The sequence below is a fragment of the Empidonax traillii genome, unplaced genomic scaffold (assembly GCF_003031625.1).
Source record: "Empidonax traillii isolate 1590-97213 ecotype Southwest subspecies unplaced genomic scaffold, ASM303162v1 scaffold50:size1795014, whole genome shotgun sequence".
In the NCBI taxonomy this organism is placed as follows: Eukaryota; Metazoa; Chordata; class Aves; order Passeriformes; family Tyrannidae; genus Empidonax; species Empidonax traillii.
The window spans coordinates 865,737-885,178 of NW_020955243.1; the positions used below are offsets into that span (position 1 = coordinate 865,737).

Below are 19,442 nucleotides of genomic sequence, written 5' to 3' on the forward strand. Positions count from 1 at the left end.
GAGGGTATTTTGGACTTTTTGATTTTGACACCAGACAAAAACTTTCTAGTGTTTGAATGAAATACCATAATGATGTCATGTCTAGCCTAAAAAGAAGGACTTGTGCATCACAAGATTGTCTGGTTACCCAGTTTGAGACTTTATCTGTGCTTCCCTTTAAAATCTCTGTTTCCAACAATAACTAAAGTCACAGGAGACCTAAAATAATTTGGAGGCAGTGCATTTTTTTTAGCAACTGAAACTTAAATGTTAAATTACTTTCTAATCTCTGCAAAATGTAATTGACTGTATTGAACCATAATACAAATTAAGTCTTCTCTATAATTTGTTCTGTCTTACTGCAGCACTCCAAAACAATTTGATACCTCACTTAAGAATTGGTAAATGGTTCGTAGCAGCTCTCATCACAGATACAGTAAAAACACCCAATAGTGTGTGATGGAATCCATCAGCATTGGCATATAGGGGTATCAAGTCATGAAATAATTAATTTATGTGCTTATGACCACTAGAGACAGGATTTAGTCATGGTAAAGACTTGAAAATATTAAATATATTTAAAAAAAAGAGGGCGGGGAGAAAGAGGGGCAGATCAGCTTGTGAGCATTGAGCAGCCATTCTGCTCTAAGCAATTTGTGTGGCTTTTGTCTAATTTCCTTTCATATCAAGTATCGAGGCGGTGGCTACATGTGAGCAATTACAATCTGAGGGATAAACATAACATTCCTTTTGGTTGACCTTATTTAATGGGACAGATTAATCTATGCAAATGCATCAGACACACATCTGATCCGAACACGCAAAGAGTATTTACAAATAGCCTCAAGTGTCTGTCTCTCTTGGGTGACTGGATGAGATGGTGTATCTCCTCATGCTGTCCCTTCTGCTGTCCTTTGCTCTAGCACACATTTCACTGCTCTGCAGGGTCTTGGGCAGGCTGAGTCCTTAAATAAATATTTACAGAAGGCATGCAGTTCTGATCTTGCATTTTACAGTGGTGCATCTCTCCTGACTGAAACAGGAGTCCTATTTCTGCTTTGCAAGAGCAAAAAATCAGGAACTTGTTAAATAATAGAGTATTGTAATATGTATAAAGGACACATTAGGTGAATGAAGACGGTGAAAAAACGTGTACAAAGAAGTGTTTACATCTACATTTGAATACAGATGTCCACGTGCAACATTGCCTTCCATTTGTATGTTCCAACTCAGTATCCCTCAAACAAATGAAAAACTCTTCCTAGACATTCCACCCAGTAAAATACCTAAAAGGATAATGTTGCAATCACCTTTACTTAATTTGTACTTCTGTTGATGCAGGATGTAAAATATCATAACCATTAAAAGTGTAATACTGAGTGAGGATTCCTAAATAAATTGGAGGGTCTTCATCTGCTGTCTTACATTGTGGGTGATACTCTTCCATGGTACAGTGGTCTTCAAATTTAATTCCACAAGGAAGGCATCTGATCACAGTTTAATTTCAGTGCAAAAAGCTGCCTGGCAATCAATAAAGCAATGTCAAAGGACTTTGATTTAATAGGAACCAGAGATAACGTTCTCTGTCATATGCAGAATAGAGAGATGGGAACATTTCGTTTCATTGTAACAGATAGCATGTAACTTGGTTTTCAAAAAAACTCTAATAAATCAATATCCCTGTATTATCTAAGGAAGATCCCGTCATTAATTTTAAACGCTTAACACGCCAGGAGAGCCTGAAGTGCACCTTCAGCTCAGCCACGTTCTGCCTGAAGTCAATGGCAACACTTCCACTCTCCTACGAGCAAGCAATCTTGATCTTGGGACATTAAGAGCCATTTACTGTGAAATGAAAATGAAACATGTCCAGTCTTTTGTTTTATATGGAGTCATCCATCTCTTGCAGGCTGCCTCTCCTTTCAGATTTCACTACCTGTCCTACAGAAGTCCCATCGCTTGTCACTTGCCCTGCACACGCTTAGCCCTTTTCTCTTGCATGCACAGACATCCTTTCTGCTTTTGAATTTTAAAATGTTTGTTTTTTTTCAAAACTCTAAAAATAACTGGTTGTTTAGAGATTGCCTGGATAGCATGCTGGTTTTCAAAATGTGCTTTTCTCAAAACCAGCAGGAATCTGGACCTCAAAAGAATTCTTTGTGAGGCTTTGCCTGCTCTCAGAAATAGCATTATCTCTAGAGGATATAAGAGCAGGTCAATATATCAGAAGGTAGAAATTGAAACTAATAGATTGTTTTAGATAAGCTTTTCAAGGACATCATTCAAAGTAGAAATACTTCTCTATTACTTTGATAGTAGAATACTATTTAGACCAAATTGAGAGAGATTCTAGCACTACAAGAGATGTTTAGAGATGTCTCAGATTTGTGTCCTGACTCTGGGGGGAGTTTAACTCATACATTTAAAACAAAATTGAGACTTTTTATTATTGCAGTTCACCAAAGTGAGATTTTAATTAAAATGTGAACTTTTGCATTTAGCATTGATTTGCAGTTGAATAATTGCATTTCTGCTAATTTTCTGGGGAGAATAATTGTTTGCAGTTCCATTACTGCTTGAAATGAAATCTCTCTCACTGGCTGATGTTTAGTGCTGCAGAGATAAAGCAGGTCTGGTACCAATTCTTAGAGGAATTGGAGATCTCAGCTGTGGCTCTGCAGCTCCTGCAAAGCAGCTTGGCCTCAGAGTCATCCTGTATGAAGCTGCAGATATCTGCAGCCCCTACTTATATATGCCCACAAACACTGATTCTGTGACTTGGATGCTGTGTGGATAATAACTAGGTAACACATTTTTTATTTAATTATATCTCACTAAAAGACACCAAGAAAAATCCTCAATGGAAGCTTTAAGTCGACTTACTACAGCAAGTCAAGCTGGTCTAGATTTTGAGAAAATAACAGTCTTAAAGAGTTCAGATATTAATTGTTTTTGATACCGTGATGTATTTGCTTGTTTGAATGCCATAGGTGAATTGAGATCCAGGTAAAGCACTGATGAAAGAAACATTATACTGCTTTTTAATCCAACATTTTGATATAATTCTCTACTGTTTTGTTTTTTAATAGCTACTACAGCATCACCATGCAGTTCATGAAATTTCATACATCGCAAAGGATATCACAGACCACCGAGCGTTTGGATATGTATGTGGAAAGGAGGGAAATCATAGATTTGTGGCAATAAAAACAGCCCAGGCAGTAAGTATCAAATCACTGTCATTTTCTACCATGTAACTCAACTAAAAAGCTGTTCAAAACAAGCTGTTTGAGAGGCCAATCTTGGATTGTTTCTGATTCTGCTGCACTAGTCGTGAGTGTCTGCTTAGGTGTTCTGAAATAGCTAGGTAGTGAAACCAGCTTGGGCAAAAGGGAATGTATTTCTAATTTTTTATGGTCATTTGTTATTGTTTTCCTTTCTGACCAAGCTAGACTAGGTGTAAATAGGTTTGGTTATATTCCTGCACTCATTGAAACTACATTGTGTATAGTCTACTGTAATTCCATTGGATGTGAAACCACTAATAATTTTGCCTTTATATTCATACATATGCCTTTTATATTCATAATGCTCTTTATATTCATAATTATAATTATAGGTAATTTTCAAGTATAGTTAGTTCAATAGAAATTAACCCAAGCCTGGATGCTAAGATAGAAATTAATTCTATATGAAGTTCATATGAGATGCTGTAACTTCTCTGTCAGCAGGGTGGGTTAAGAGGTGTATGTTTTCACATACAGGAATTTTCCTTCCTGTTTTTGCTTCCATAGGCTGAACCTGTAATCCTGGACTTGAGAGACCTGTTTCAGCTCATCTATGAACTGAAACAAAGGGAAGAAATGGAAAAAAAGGCACAAAAGGACAAACAGTGTGAACAAGCGGTATACCAGGTACACGAATAAGCTTAGACTACTGCCAAGAAAAGCTTGGTTTGAAGTATCCCCCCAAGTTGCTCCAAAGAGGCACTGAGCATCCTCAGCACTTCTTAACAGCAATGGGTTTGAACGATGCTGGCTTCAAACGGACCAGTGTGAACCCAACAGCCATCGTGAGCTCAGACGTAGGATTAAAGGGATGAAAGCTGTCACTTGGGGTGTGATGAACCTGTTTAGCAACTGGAAATGATCTGCTCATTTCCTGCCTAGTGTTTCTTCTAATTCAGAAGGAAAAATTTAATGAAGGTCAGTGTTGTAAGTCAGGTTTTAACAGTGTCTGATACTTTAGGGAAGATTAAATACATTTCTGAATGTGTGTATTTGAATCAAGCAAATGAGGTGCAGATTGTTAAACTTGGATGAAACTTGAATAAAGTTACTTTGCGCACTAATGTGACTTTATCTGTATCCTAAAGAAACAAAACTATATACTCATCTGCCAGTTTTGCTTATTTCTTTGCTGTCCTTTAATTTCTGAGTACAGTTCTTTTATCTCTGCTGTTTATGTTCTTTGCTTTTACTGCCTGTCCTCTTACTTTGCTGTAGACAATTTTGGAAGAAGATGTAGAAGATCCTGTATACCAGGTAATTTCTGAAGCTGTATGGCCTTGGAGTTTCAGAAATGACTAGATATATGTTATCCTCAAGCGCAGCCAAAACATTTAACAAGATGTTTTGAAACTTACCAAGATAGGTCTTGTGAGAAACCTGTAAGGTTTTTATAGAAAGCAGCATATTTAGAGATTAAGCTGTAATTAATAGCACAGTATTTCTGTATAGAATAGAATAGAATATGTTCAGTCGGATTATTATGTCATAGATATTACTTAAAATGTGGTTTGTATATCCAGATTTTAAGTTTCCAAATGAGATATGTCATCATATTTTAATACAAACTCTAACTGGAAAGGGAGCTGCTTTGAGAATTAGGGAAGATAAAGTCTCATTATGATAGTAATAAGTTGGCATTTTGTTTTTGTTATCTGTGGAGCCAGAATTTAATTTAGAGGATGAATATTTGGAAAAAAACAACAGTGACATTGATGTTGTAACACATTCCCTTGTTGGTGTTTGGGTTACAATTTAATAACAGATCTGAAATTTAAGTCTTGTTTCATCCAAGCAAAATGTCTGGGAGCAAAGATGATTATCAGAAATATGTCAATATATTCATGTCCGATACCCTACTGAGTGTGAAGAAGAAAAAGATGTAATTTAATTCTTGTGGTTTTGTGCTGAAACAAAATATGTGATAGTTGACTTTTTTTTTTCCTGGGGATTTTGTGTTCCTCCACTTAGGCATATCAGTGGGAGGCACGTGAAAGGAACCAATTCAACCATTAGTGAATATTGAACAGTGCCTAAGGTGCAGCAAGAAAGATGATAAGACTGAGGATGCCCTAAATTACTATTCAGCTTTTATAATGTCAGGAGTTTTACTCTGTATTCTTCACAATAAAGCAAGAACCTGAAAATTAAAAATGTTGTGACAGCCTTTTGCCATGTGCCCTGTTCCGTGTGCACCAGCCTGTTCTCCCAGCTTGGATTTAGCATTTTTATTCATGGATAATAAATATATGTGGAAATAATTGCCATTATGTAAAAAAGGCAAAATTCATGTTGACTTCAGAAAATTAATACTGGGCCACAGGCGGTCTCCCTAGTGAGAAGGAATTAGGAAGTTGCTCTAATGATCATTAGAGGAGATTTAGGGCTATTCATTGCCGGTTTATGAAATATGAAACAACCTTACCTGGTGCTTTCCAACAAACCGGTTGTCCTGCTGCCAGCCTGTACTTTGAACTTGTTTCTTTAATGCCTGCCTTTGTTTTGACGTGGAATTCCAAATCGCCTTTTTCCCTTCTGTTTCATCTTTGACTTTTCCTCTCTGGCGGCTGGTGTAATAGTACATTGTGTTTGAGGCTGGACACGAGCCGATCCGTGAGCCTGAAACGGAAGAAAACATTTATCAGGTATAAAATCTCTACCTTCGGTGTTTCCATGCAGCGATTGCAAGCATTTAATAAAGCACATTTCATATATAGTTCACTTTTAGTTTTCATTCATCACGAGAATGTCTTGGTGTTTCATTTTGGTGACTTGACGTGAATTATCTGCCTGGTCTCAGTGTGATTTTTCTGTTGTTTGTCATTTCAACTTCTACAAATTATATTAACTTTGTCAACTTATGGAGGGTCTTAAACTTTTAAATACACCATATGAGGTGATAAATAGTGGTTCTCTTTTTCTGTTAATTTTTTTGAATTTTTTACACCTATTCTGAGAAGCATACATATCATAGAGGCCAGACCATCCAAGCAATTCCTAGAAATTTTGATGGTACTGCTCTTCTTTCTGGCTAACCAAGGAAATAACTGAGCAAAACCTCAGAGCTCTCAAGGGATATCCCCCAGACCAAGGAAACTATTTTCAGAGTGCATATGTTATGTTAGAGCCCAAGCTCACATTCTTCACCCTGACAAAAAATTGCATTGAAAGTAATATAAAATAATCTTTTGTCATTCAATTTATCCTCAAGGGATCAGTACAAGGTTTATTAAAATGTAATGTAATTCATTTTGTATCACATACTAGAGGCAAATCTGAAGATAGACAGAAATCTTTGTATGCTGTAAGAAAACTGTGATTCAAGGAAATCATTTAGTGGGGAGGGGAAGGAGTTTGAAGCAGTGATTAAGAATTTCATCTAGCTGTGCTAGAGGTTGATCTGCTAATACGAAAAGATTTTAAGGTACACAGGAGAAAGGATAGAGAAATAAAAAAAAAAGGCAGAAGTATTAGATAATGAGAAAATACAGGAAGATAATAGAAAAAATGATACAGTAGTGTAGCTGTAAGCCAAAATAGAAGCTAAGTGTGAAAGGAAAATGCAAGTTAAACATTAGAAAATAACCATCATAGGGTCATTAATATGAAATTCATCTGATCTATCTCTGCTGATCTCCTGGCACCCCCACAACCCACACTGCAGTATGCATCTTTTTGCATCTCTAGACCAAGGCAATCAAAGCTCTCAAGGTGAGAGTCTGCCTAAGACTGAACATTTTCAGTATTGAAAGTTTGACTATTTTCAGCACATATTAAAAGATTACTTCTATAGTTGTCAGGTTTATGCTGCAAACAAAAATCCCATGAGAACTACATTCAGGCAAAAAAATGCTGATTGTTGTTCATCAAAGTACGGAGCTTTTAGTGACACTTTCGAGAAGTACTGGTGGAAGGAAGGAAAATGGGACTGATACCCACAGTGTTTGTAAATCTTAGAGCAAATTTTGGTGGGAAAACAAGTTGGAACTGTTCTGAGGAATGGCCCAATGAACAGGAGGACTTTATGGAGGAAATTCTGAAGGAATTTCTTTTCCTCAAAATGAAAATAGAAGATGATAAGCAGGTAGTGAGGTCTTGCGTCATTTCAAGGTACTGCTGATATTGTCCTGTAAGTCACCAGAGAGTTGCTGAAGGCTTTATATGACAGTGTCTGGATGTGATAAAGTGTTTCCTCCCACAGCGGTGCACAGAAAATACCTGTGATCAATATGCCATACTCTGGCTATACACAGTCTAGCATTGTCCTCTGTGTTTACTACAGGCAGTACCTTGAGTACAGCAAATGCTGAAATTAGGGAGCCAGGGGTCTTTTTGTGGTATCAGTTGTAATTGATGGATGCTGAGATATTGCTGCCTCAGACTGGCCCGTAGCCATGAGCTTCCCACAGGCTTCATGAGCTCTTGGCTGCTGTAAATCTGGGTTTCCACAGTTCAGATTTTACACTCAGATCACTGACAAAATTGTTTCTCAGAACCATCCAGGCTACTATTAAAAATCAAATTAGAAAAATTCCTCTTTTTAGTTTTTCTTTTTTTTTCCTATGTGTGTGTGTGTTTTTGTTTGCTTGCTTGGCATTGTGGTTTTTTTTTTAGTTTGATGCAAAGCTGTGGCAGCTTCCATTATTTACTACAAAACCTTCCCCATACTACATGTTGGTAAATGTGTAACTGCTCAGTAACCTCATGCGGCCTTGCTTCAGCCTCACCAACTCTTTCTGCTGGTTTTGCTCTGGTATTTCATTTGCTGGTGTGCACTTCTCCCTTGGTGGAAAAGATTCCCTGTGGGGAATTGCCAATGAAAGATCCGTGCTGAAAGTGACAATTTCTATTTCTCTTTAGCATAATAGAGGTCACAATTTTCTTTTTAAGCATTCTTCCTCTGTCTGTCACCTTTCTTTGATACATTACCCAGAAGACTCTCTGAGTCTGCCCTTTTAATGTTGTCTATGTAAGTTGCTGTAATGTGTTACTTAGGCAAGGACTCAGTCATTGAGCACATACCAATCCTCTCATCTACTGTCAGATCACTTAATAGCATCTCTCCTCTTGCCTGGTGTTCTGGCGAGGTGGAGATGGGATTCTGGGAGGTGGTTTGGAGTTGTCTTTGCAGCAGCACTAGTCTCTATTGGGAGACAAGTTCTGCTCCATGAGGAGTTGACAGTCCGAGATGGGGGTTTCTGAATTGTGGTGCTTGTATTGCTGGTGAGATGCAAATACATCCAAATGTTTCACAGCCTGTCACAGAACTGACAGCAGCAGCAGTGCTGGTACCTCTTTGCTGGTATTGTTAATCAAAGGAAAAACAGAAATCCTTTGTGGACCCCCTATGTGAGTAGCGATGCAAAAAGCGTGATGATACACGGAAAGTAAAAAGAACAGGAAGACAGGTGGTATCAAGTTGGGAGAGAAGAATGTCTTTCAGAAAAGTTTCTCTGTCTTTGTATTAGGAGTCAGCTTTTCTCTATATATAAACTGGAGTAAAAAAAGGGGGATTGAAAGTGCAGGGAAATGTTCATTCCACAATCATCTGCAGGCAGATGTGCAAATTGAGGTGACTTCATAGAAAAATTGGAAGGAGGAAGAGGAGAATGGCTAAAAGGAAAACTTACCAAATAGAAAAAAAAATGCATCCTGATGAAAGTTTAGAAACATTTTATCTTTCTGTACTTGTCCTCTTTTTGTGAAGACTCAGCTTTCTACTCACTTCCTAAGTAGACTCTTCCTGATTCCTGCTCTCACACTGTCACTTACAGGTCTCTCTCTTAATAGACTGTTACTGCCATGAAATTGGATTGCTCCACTGTTACCAGTTCCACATATCTAATTTGATAGGTGGTCTTAGTGGAAGTGGCCAGTGCTTTGAGAAAACCAAGGCAAGCAAATCATTCTCAGAATAGGAATAGAAGAGATCTTTTGAAAAGGTTTCAGTTTCTGTGAGGATCCTGTGCTCATGCTCTTGACAAACTTCTTCAATATGCACTGAATTAATTAATTCTTCCTGTGAAGATTTTGATGTTTAAACATGCGCAAGAGAACTGTAGAGACAACAGCAGAGAGAGGTTTTAATGTATAATACAGAATATTACACAGAATAATTATTCAGAATAAGAAAATATAGCATATCTCAATGAATAAGTATCATTCCTTCAGCTTCCCCTAAAGCAGTCTGAGTGGAATATCAGAACCTTAAGATATTTCCTGTCTTAGAAAAAAAAAAAAAAAAGGTAATAATTCTATATTTGTAGTATTATCTCTTAGTGACCTGTGAGGTTACACTGACGTCTGAAATGTAACTTTCGTATGCTGTATGCCCTGTTCAGTGGAAAAGCAGCCTGATTTCCTTAGAGTATTTGTGCCAGTTTACAAAATGTTTTTACTATTCTTTTTGCTTTTGTCATTTACAATAGACACTCAGTGCTTCTAGGAAGGAAAAGAGACACAGTCACAAATTATAAGTATGGGAACCAGTGGTCCTTGGACAAGCACAGCCCTGTGTAACAAAGCAGCTGAATTTACATGAGCAGATTAGAAATGCCCAAGGTGTAAATCATGATTATTGGATTAACTAAAAGCTCATCCAAAGTTTTTTAAGTGTGTTGTCCTTTATCCATGTCTCCTGTCATACTTTAAGAGGCCATTAATTCCTTATTAAAACTGCAGCATTATAACCAAATATCTCATAGAGCAGCCACAGTGCCCCATCACTACAGGGATATGTTACGACTTTTCTTGACTTAGATTATTAAATTAATTGGAAGGAAGAAATCATCTCTCACCCTCAGATCAGTAACTCTGCTCTGTGTCTCTGGATAATGATATACTCACTTGATCATCACTTCCATCATATAATGTTGCATCTCTAACCCTCAAGTTAAATGGAAAAAACAGCCATTTCAGTAGGGGGCAGATCCAAGAGCACCTGAAATTCATGCAACCAAAATTATCTGATAATGGAAATCTCTTCTCTGAGCAGTGTTGAGCTATAGGACAGATAGATGTTGTTTTATTTCTTCAGTTTTCTCCATTACTGGTGCTACTTGGATGAGAAGGGAACCATCCTTGATTTCATTAGTATTAAATTACTACCCTGTACATAAATACCAGTTGCTGATTTCAGGTTTTCATCCACCTTCCTTGGATATTGATCTCGATTTTCCTTTTCTTTTGCAGGTTCCTACCAGCCAAAAGAAGGAAGGTGTTTATGATGTGCCAAAAAGTCAACCTGTAAGTGTAAGTATCTTCCCTGTTTATATACAGTAAAGAAAGTGTATTTCTTAGCCTCTGTGACTTTTATTATTGTCTGTAACATTTGGTACATTCCTCATGATGTGACTTTTATCAGTGTTGTGTTATGGGTTGGTTGGGTTGGTGCAGAGTAACCAGGATTGTAATGTCACTTATATCCATCTCATTCACTGCTTGAATCTCCCTTCTGTCTTCTCCAACTCATTCTCTGAAAGTCACCATGTATAAATGTGTTATTTGTGGTTAAGAGTCGACAATGAGCCTTTTACAAGTTAATGCATGATTTGCTGCTTGGGTTAGAAGGGTTCCATATTACCCAAAAATGTGCAAGTCTTGCTCTGAGCACGGATGAGCTGCATTTTCTCCCCTGTAGGATCTGCCAGAGCTGCACTTTATATATTGTGCTCTTCACAGCTTGGTTTCGTAGGACAGCAGGGGAGGCAAGGTCTGAATAGAGACTGAGAGAAGTAGCATTAGGAAGAGGTATGTCAGAGCATTGTGACCTCTGCAGTGGTTTTCTGCAGCCTTAATGCCTATTCCTCTCAATGATTTCGTCATGAATACAGTGTGCTGATAGGTAGAAAATTTTATAGGGAGCTTTAAATGAAATATTAGTTAAAAAAAGGATGCTTGCATGAGAATTACTTTTCTGTCATTTGGGAAAAAACCCAAACAACCCAACAGGTTACATCAGTGTCCAATCTAACATATACCATAGAAAAACAATTATTTTTCTAATAAAGCCAACTTCTGTGGTAGCTTCGTAAGATCTGTAGAGTTGTAGGGTAGAGGTACACACAATTGCCATTATTTTAGCTGTGGGAAATGCTGAAAGAAACTACAGCAAAATTAAGTGTACAAAAAAATCTCACTCAAAATGTTTCTGAATGGCAGAATTTTTTCTTTATGTATTGCATTCCTTCCCTGGATATTGTGGACTGTAATCAGTGCAAGGAGAATCCCTCTCAATATTGCTATACATTCCTTCTGTAGTGCTCTAAATATACAAGAGACTAAACTTAATTCAGCTTATTTTTTTCTGTCCTATGCCTTGCATGGACAGTAAAATATTAAAAAGCTAGTGATAATATACTGCTATATCCAAAACCACCATTCCCTTTCTGTATATTGGCATTTTGAAGAGATGAAGAGTTTATCCCCAAAATACATAAGAAATGGTAACAAGTGACTGAGAGAAGGGGAGTGACAGATGCCTTAGAAGCAAGGTGTGCACTTGCTGAAGGTGGGTTATATATATACTGTTATATACTGTTTAATATAAATTTGGGCTATAAGGACCTCAAGAAATTGTTCGATTGCTTTCGTTACACAGAAAATCAGTGTTTCTGAGGATCTGCGTGATAGTAGGGAAAACCAAAGCAAAAGGTCAGGAATTTCAGTCTACTGTAAGTGTGGGAAAGAACCCTGTATTCAGTAGAGAGAGATTCCTTTCACATGAGGCTGTGGTAACTTGCACATCTTGGGACCAAGATGTGAAAAAAAAAAGATAAATACTGGGGAGGAGCTGGATGGGGGCCTGGATTTTGACACCTCTGGACTTTGCATAAACAAATAAACCTTGCCATAAATATGTCATGGTAAGCCACCAGAAGCAGGGCGGCATCGTTGTATTGCTTGGGAAAATCTAGTAAAATTACACACATTGCATAACTAATTAAGGTATTTGTGGGCACAAAAGAGCTGTTGATTTTTCACTTGCATTTCATATAGCTTTTCATGTAGTTCATTGTTACAATTCTTCTGCTGTACATTCTGTGTGACTTTTTTATTATTCCTTCAATGCTGTTTCAGATTTACTCAGGGTATAGTCTGTAATTTAGGTCATTGCAGTAGGACTGGGTGTATAGGACACTTGTAATCATGTCTGCAGACACCTGGTACTAGGCTGTCCTGGTAAATGGCATGACTGAGATATAGAGCACATGGAACCTACTCTGTAATCATCAAATACATTTATTCTGTCATCTCCATGAATCTGGTTGCATCTTATTTTATTTTATTTTTTTGCTATTTCATGATTAAATTTAAAGGGACTAAACCTTTTCCTCTAAACAACTTATGTACTTAAATTTATGAAGAAAAAGAGAAGATGAAGAAAGAAGTAGCTGAGATTCTGTTTCACCTTTTTATATTAGTATGTATTAAAAGAAAAAAAAAAAGAAGAGCAATAGCTCTTAAAATTAGCAATTTAATATTCCACTGCCCATCTGATTTATTGCACACCCTTCCATGTGTGAGACTCTCTGTCATTGAGACACTTGCCATAATTTTTTTTTTCAATTTATAGCTGTCATTATTATATAAACCTCTAAAACTCAGTCTGAGGGCAAATAATCTAGCTCATCTACCTGGTTTAAACATGTAAGGACACTTTCTTTATTAGGAGGTCTTGCTTTCAGTAATTTCATAATGGATGAATGAAGTGAGAAACCTTTTGTAGCTCCTGATAGGTTTCAGGCACCATGAATCCTCTCTCCTGACAATAAATTCAACGCTTAATAACAATGCAGCAAGTTTTGGTTGAGTTCAAACTGAATTGCCCATGTTCCCTGGACAGAGATCAATTTTCCATTTTAGGATTGTTTTTCTCTGGTATGTTCCCAGGCAAGTTACCTCTAGTCTGTGCACTGAAAAGTAGTCATTTAGGTGCCCTCCAGCCTTGACCCTCTGCAGCCCTTGGAGGGAATTAGGCACTTCACGGGCAAGGTTGGAGAGGGCTTGGAACAATCTGGTCTAGTGGAAGGTGTCCCTGCCCAGTGCAGGGGGTTGTAAGAGGATGATCTTTAAGGAGCCTTCCAACCCAAAACATTCTGTGATTCTCTGATTGTCTGAAATTCCTTCAGTCTGCATGACATGTCCCTCTCAGGTGGAAATAAATGCTCATCTAGACTTCATTCTTCATTGGCTACATATGAATTTGAAATGACTTGCAGGTACAATAACTTCTAAAAGTTAGGCTTAGGTGGGGTGAGATTCATCACAGTGTAAAGACTGAAATCCGGAATCCCCATTTTAGAGTCTGCTTTCAAGCTGGGAAGTGTAATTCACACTGATTTTCAGTAAGATAAGTCTTCCTAAGAACCTTGGGCAAATATTTCTCCCTGCATAGGGGATGCCATTGAGGCTGAAGGGGTAGAGCATCTTCCTGGTAGTGCCACGAAGCAGAAGTGTTCAGCATTGTGCATGCACTGAGATAGCTGACGTACCTATACAATGCTTTGCCACTGTGTGAGGCCATTTGTCAGCAGGTGCCAAAATACTCTATAGTCTGGCTCCTCATGATCCCTGATATCAAGTAATGTAAATACAGTGCAAATGAGGCGGAAAGGAATGAGTCTCAGATCTCAGGATTTGAATGTACCCGCTGAACTCAATTATGAGTGGTGGCTGGTTGCCAAGTCACTTCTCTGACATTGGGATGAAGATTGCTTACTCAATATGATTCTTGTATTTCCTCATCTCTTTTCTGCATCCCTTCCTAGCAAATCCTGCTCTCCTGTAGATTTCCTCTGCCAGCTGTGCAGCTCAGCTCCTAACACACACATTTCACAGTATCCAGTTCCTTCCCAGTATCTCTTTCTTCTTCTGTATCAACTCACACTTCTTGTGCTCATTCTTATTTTCTCTCTACTCCTTCCTTAGACCAGTTCTCCTATTCTCCATTCACTGAGAGTAGACATCAAGCCAGACGAAGAAAGCAAGCTTACCCCAAAAAGCTTGTGTTAAGTGGTGCATGCTCCACTTAGAAATTCTAGTTCTGTGTGTGAAATTACCTGTTCTAAAAAATGGAAATGTTTAATGAGCTCTTTTTGTCATGATTTCCCTTCATCTCCCATTAAACATCCTCATCAAGTTCTACCTGTCATGGTGTTTTTAGTAAAAAGAGTCAGACTGTAAATACCCTTCACAGAGACTGTCAGTCATGTCACAATAAAACCTTCTCTTCACATCAAAATGTCTAAACTATCTGCTTAACAATTTTGTGAAGGCTTTCAAACAATTCATCTTACTGCTGTATGAAGATCCAAGGCACTATAGCTGGTGCCTTACAATGCAGGCACTCATTTGGCTGGTGCCAACTACATGGAGAATATTAAACCAGGGTGGAATGGATAGGGAGGAGCAGATGAAGCTGGACCTGAGCACATTCAGGTTTAGAAGCCATAAGATCTGCCTGATCATTCTGCCCAAATTAGGATGCTGTGTTTGGAAAAGCTCAGTTTTAATTCTGACTGGGATAAGCTCAGTTTTAGTTCTGGCTGGGATTACAGTGCCACTTACATGTCTGGCTTTTCCTTAAGTTTGCATCAGTGGCTTTGCAGAAAGAACTTGCAGACTGGTGACATTGACTTCAGCCTCCACAATCCAGCTTTCAGGAACAGATTCTCAAACATGAGGAGAAAGAGAGTGCACAGATCCAATCTCTGACCATCTGTGATGAGAATGCCGTCCAGTTTTATTTATGTTTGCTAAAAGAGACACCTGAATTTAACTGTCCTGACTCAGTTACACTCAATTAAACCCCATATATAAGGTTTAATATTTCAGTGTGGGACATGCATTTTTACAGGTAAAACTACTTGTTGCAAAATTTGAAAATATATTAGTTTTTATGATAATGTCTTGTGGCATGAGCTGATGTTTTGATGGGCCTTTGCTATTTTTTTTTTTTAATCATAGAGTCATAGAAAGATTTCAGTTGGAAGGAACATTAAAAATCATAATTCCATGATTCCACTGGAACACTGACAGGAGTGTCTTACAGAGATCACAACCATAAGCTTGTAGCTGCTGTACTTAGCGGGATTTTAGTTGCCTGATCAATCTTTCAAATAGCTAAATCTGTCTTTATATTGTTGTGACTTTCTATCATTTATTCATTAAAAAAAAACCAATCAAAAAAACCCCAACATTAAAAACCACAAACAAACAAAAAACCAAACCAAAACAACAACAAAAAAACAAACCCTCTCTTTTTCTCGGGATATTTTGTGCTTTATTCCTAAATACAAATTTTACTGGCACAGGAAAGAGAAACCAGGTCCTTCTCTTTAGTCTTCCCAGTTTTAGCATCTGTAACATAAAGTGATGAAGTTTCTTCACATGTGTTAAATACATGATTTGTGTAGGTCTGAGCACCTGAGCTCAAAATTGGGAATTTTTCAACTGAATTTTGAAAATTTGTTCTTGCATTGTCAGGTAAAGCAAGTACACTCAGAAAGCTGTTAACCTGAATTCAGAGTCTGATTTCCAACGATCCAGAGGGTTAGATGTTTGAATTAATCTGTTGTTGTTGTATAGACTATTTAAGATTAAGAATCTTAATCTGAAACATTTCTAAGTATTGAAAATGTGCCCATACGAACTTTAGGGTTCAGTCCATCCCTTACTTTTTATTTGGTGAGTCAAATAGTGGGTTTTAACAGTCAGTGTAGGAATGCTGTTTCACAGATGAGAATAAAATGTCCTGATTTAACTAATATAATTAAATAGTTTAATATAATGTCCTAGTTCTTTTATGCCATATTGATGCTGTGGGCCACATCTTGAGCTCTTTTTAATCTGTAGGGGTTGTCCAGCTAGGAGGCTTTCCATTCCTGCATTGGTAATACCATTCACCCAATGTGATCCTAAACCCTGCTCTGCTAGTGGAATGATTACATGCTATCAAAGCATTGAATTTACTTCCTAGTGCAATCCTCTAGGATTTTGGGACGTAATCACATAGTGTGAGAAAGCTGTAATCCAGCAGAGCTGCCCTTGATCAGTTTTTCAGTGTTCTCTCTCTATACTGTTCAAACAGCAAGAAACAAGAAGGCAAACAAAAGCCTCAGGCTTTGCCCTGGTGACACAGTTTTCTTACTGGATATAGGGCACATGAGTGCTGCCATGGGTGCGGGAGTTTGGATTTGTATTTTTAATACAGAACTTAGGCAATATAAATAAATGATAAACACTTCAGTTATCCCAGCCTGTTGGGTCGTATGTCTAATGGCTCCATGTGTATATGTGTTCCTAAACTTCCTGGGTTCCTGTGAATTATCTGGGATAATATTCTGCACCTTTTGATAATCTCCAAAGTGGGGAAAAGAGTGTAATTATCTCATTGATTGTGGCATAAAGCTTTGTTAAATAGAGTGAATTTTTGTCTTTTATTTAATGTGACTTATGCAGCTTTTGTCTGATAGCTGCTGAGACATTAAGTTGGCAGCTGCACCTTGTGTTGATTCACTACATTTTGATATGTTCAGAGCCCTACAGCTCATAGTAATTTGCAAAAATGTTTATTTACAGGCAGTCTGCTTTCTAAATAGTAAAGTTTATGGCTTTACCTCTTCTGCATCACTGTATGCATTGAATTACATTATTTGCACAATTTGGGTTTATTCACAAATTTAAGATCATATAGTTCTGGAGAAAGTGTTGTATGTATTTTGCATCAGTTTGGGGAGAAGCTGTTGTAAATTATTGCAGATTTGTTTAATCCTACCCTACATTATTAAGTACAGAAGTACACAGGTCTGGGCTTTTTTGCCTGCAGAAACTCAGGAGGTCTCAAGGTTTGGAAAGTACCACGAAGACAAGGTATTCAGTAATGAAGGCAGAAATAACTTGTTTCTCAAGCTTGATTATAGCTCCAGTCACCTGTTGTTTTGAAAAGCAGTAGATACAACTGTGTAACTGTGCTTTGCAATTATTTTAAAATAGTAAATATGGGGTTATGTCTAACTCCCTTCCATTGTTAAGTTTATTCCCTGCAAGCATTCAGAACTATCTCTGCTGTCACAGTCTAGAAGTGGAGTTTTGCTTCCAAGTGGAAATTTGAGTTCTCATCATCACTTGTCTCTCCCACCTGCAGTTAAAGAAAGCCACCACATATCCCATGGCTGTTTGCAGTGTGCCCCCAGGCAGTGCTGGAGTCCCCTGACATTAGAGGGCTTATCCCAACCTGTCTGAGCTCTTACTGTGTCTTGTGCAGGGTGTCCAGAGAGGATATTTAGGAGGTCACTGTGGGACCTTTGCACCAGATCCTCTGGGCCCTGGGAAGTTTCATTATCTTGAGTTTTGAGTTGCCTGGGAGCAGCAGGGGTCTGGCTCTAAGCTAAAGTCACTCTTTTGGACTCTTGATTTATTAGAGTCTGTCAGAGAAAAGTGGTAATTGAAGCTTTTTAAATACCATTTCCTATAAAAGTAAACACCTCAAGTACACAGGGAATTCAGAATTAAGTTCCCTGCAAATGAAGAGAAAATAAACAAATGAATAAGCATCTGTTTTGATCATATGAAGAGTTCCTTAATTTAAAGAAAGCTATCAAGCTACAGTGAAGCAATTCAATTCAAACTCCTCCGTAATCTGTGATGTCAATTATATTCAAACATCTCAATTCTTGAGCTGCTTAGGGCTGACTAACAGGATTTTTAACCAGCACACCCAGTGATCAAACAAAGGAAACTGGACACTTGGTGAGTGCAAAGAAGCTCAAGGCTACCCTGTGGGTGGGTACATCACATCAAAACCAGGACTTGGGTTTATGACTTCTGAGAATTTCCTGAATAAGAGTGATCCTGAGAAATAAATAGTTACCCTATAAAACCCTATGAAGAGAGAAACTTTGGAGGATTCCCATGTTCCATGGGATCCTGAGCACTGGATGTACCCTGTGTAAGTGCTGGATGCCCAAATGAATGTATTTTGGATAAATATCGATGTAGTTTTATGGCAGCTCATGTTGCTGGCATGACCTGTAGCAGCTGGGAATTGCCTCCATCTCTGGAGGTGTTCCAGGCCAGGTTGGATGGAGCTTTGAGCAACCTGGTCTAGTGGAAGGTGTCCCTGCCCACGACAGGGGTTTGGAATGAGATGATCTTTAAGGTCCCTTCCAACCCAAACCATTCCCGATTCTACGATTAAATGTTCACAGAGCCTCACAAGTGAAGCTATACCTGTGTAAAACTGGGTTGGGGGAACATCGTTACTGCCCTTCCCTCTATAACTGGGAAGGTTTATGGCATTTGAGGATCTTTATGATCTGTTGGAGGCTGAAGATTGCAAAGTCATTGACAATTTTTCCTTCGCACACATATTCTTCAGTGTGTTCTCTTTAATTAGGAAGTAATTGAGCAATTCTTTGTTGAGTTACCACACGACGTCATTAATTCAGCAGTAGTTTTACAGGAGAGCATTATGTCTGTGGTTTGTTTTCAGTGTGTCTCAACCTACTAGACATGGTTTGACTGATGATTGGTTTAGTCACGATTCCGACATGCTCCTTCATTATAGTTCTAATTGTTTTTTTAGAATGAATTGTATTTAATTAGCAAGCTTCTTGAAGCTCATGGAGCTCATAGTAATATCAACATGTGTTGTATACGGTTGTGCAAAAAACTGGGGCTTTCTTGAGCTACAGTGGTGATTCAAACCATCAGGAAAATTGTTTGTCGTGGTCAAAATATTTACATTTTCAATTGAAATAATATTAAAAATCTTTAGTTTAACCAACCATTTGACTTGTCATTAAACTTGCAGTGTAAAATCCGTATTAGAAAAAGGGAATTGGAAATCCAGAGAGGCCGTGTAGTTGGGTGACCCCTCTTTTGTCTGCTGGGCTGAGTGGTACAGCACTTCCACTGAATGCAGGAAATCAAGTTTAAATCCCTCTGCTGTCTTAACGGAGTTGAATAGCTAATACTCAGCTCAAAGGTTAATTACTAATTGCTGGTTATTTGCTATATTTAGTATCCTTCGTACTCCTTTTTTTTTTTTTTTTTCTGAGCTCTGTATCAGAGTACAAGTTAATTACCACTTTTTTTTTTTTCATGTTTTTAAGCACCATCTTTGCTCCATTCTCTGAGATTACAAAATCACGTTTTGTAAGATGCTACTTTTAT

The 19,442-nt window shown here is 38.0% G+C and overlaps 1 protein-coding gene across 16 annotated transcripts in view; it reads left to right on the forward strand.

Moving 5' to 3' along the window:
* DAB1 (DAB1, reelin adaptor protein) overlaps positions 1–19,442 on the forward strand; it is a 434,378-nt gene that overhangs the window by 392,007 nt on the left and 22,929 nt on the right. For 11 of the 16 annotated variants that reach the window (XR_003570677.1, XM_027879046.1, XM_027879044.1 and 8 more), the window contains 5 exons: positions 3,069–3,200; positions 3,774–3,893; positions 4,485–4,523; positions 5,846–5,911; positions 10,458–10,517. Coding sequence is in view for 15 of the 16 variants with exons in the window: in XM_027879046.1 (XP_027734847.1) it covers positions 3,069–3,200; positions 3,774–3,893; positions 4,485–4,523; positions 5,846–5,911; positions 10,458–10,517 (417 nt within the window). In the remaining variant the exon portion in view is untranslated. The remainder of the gene's footprint in view (positions 1–3,068; positions 3,201–3,773; positions 3,894–4,484; positions 4,524–5,845; positions 5,912–10,457; positions 10,518–19,442) is intronic. The other 5 variants (XM_027879057.1, XM_027879059.1, XM_027879052.1 and 2 more) reach the window with 4 other exon arrangements.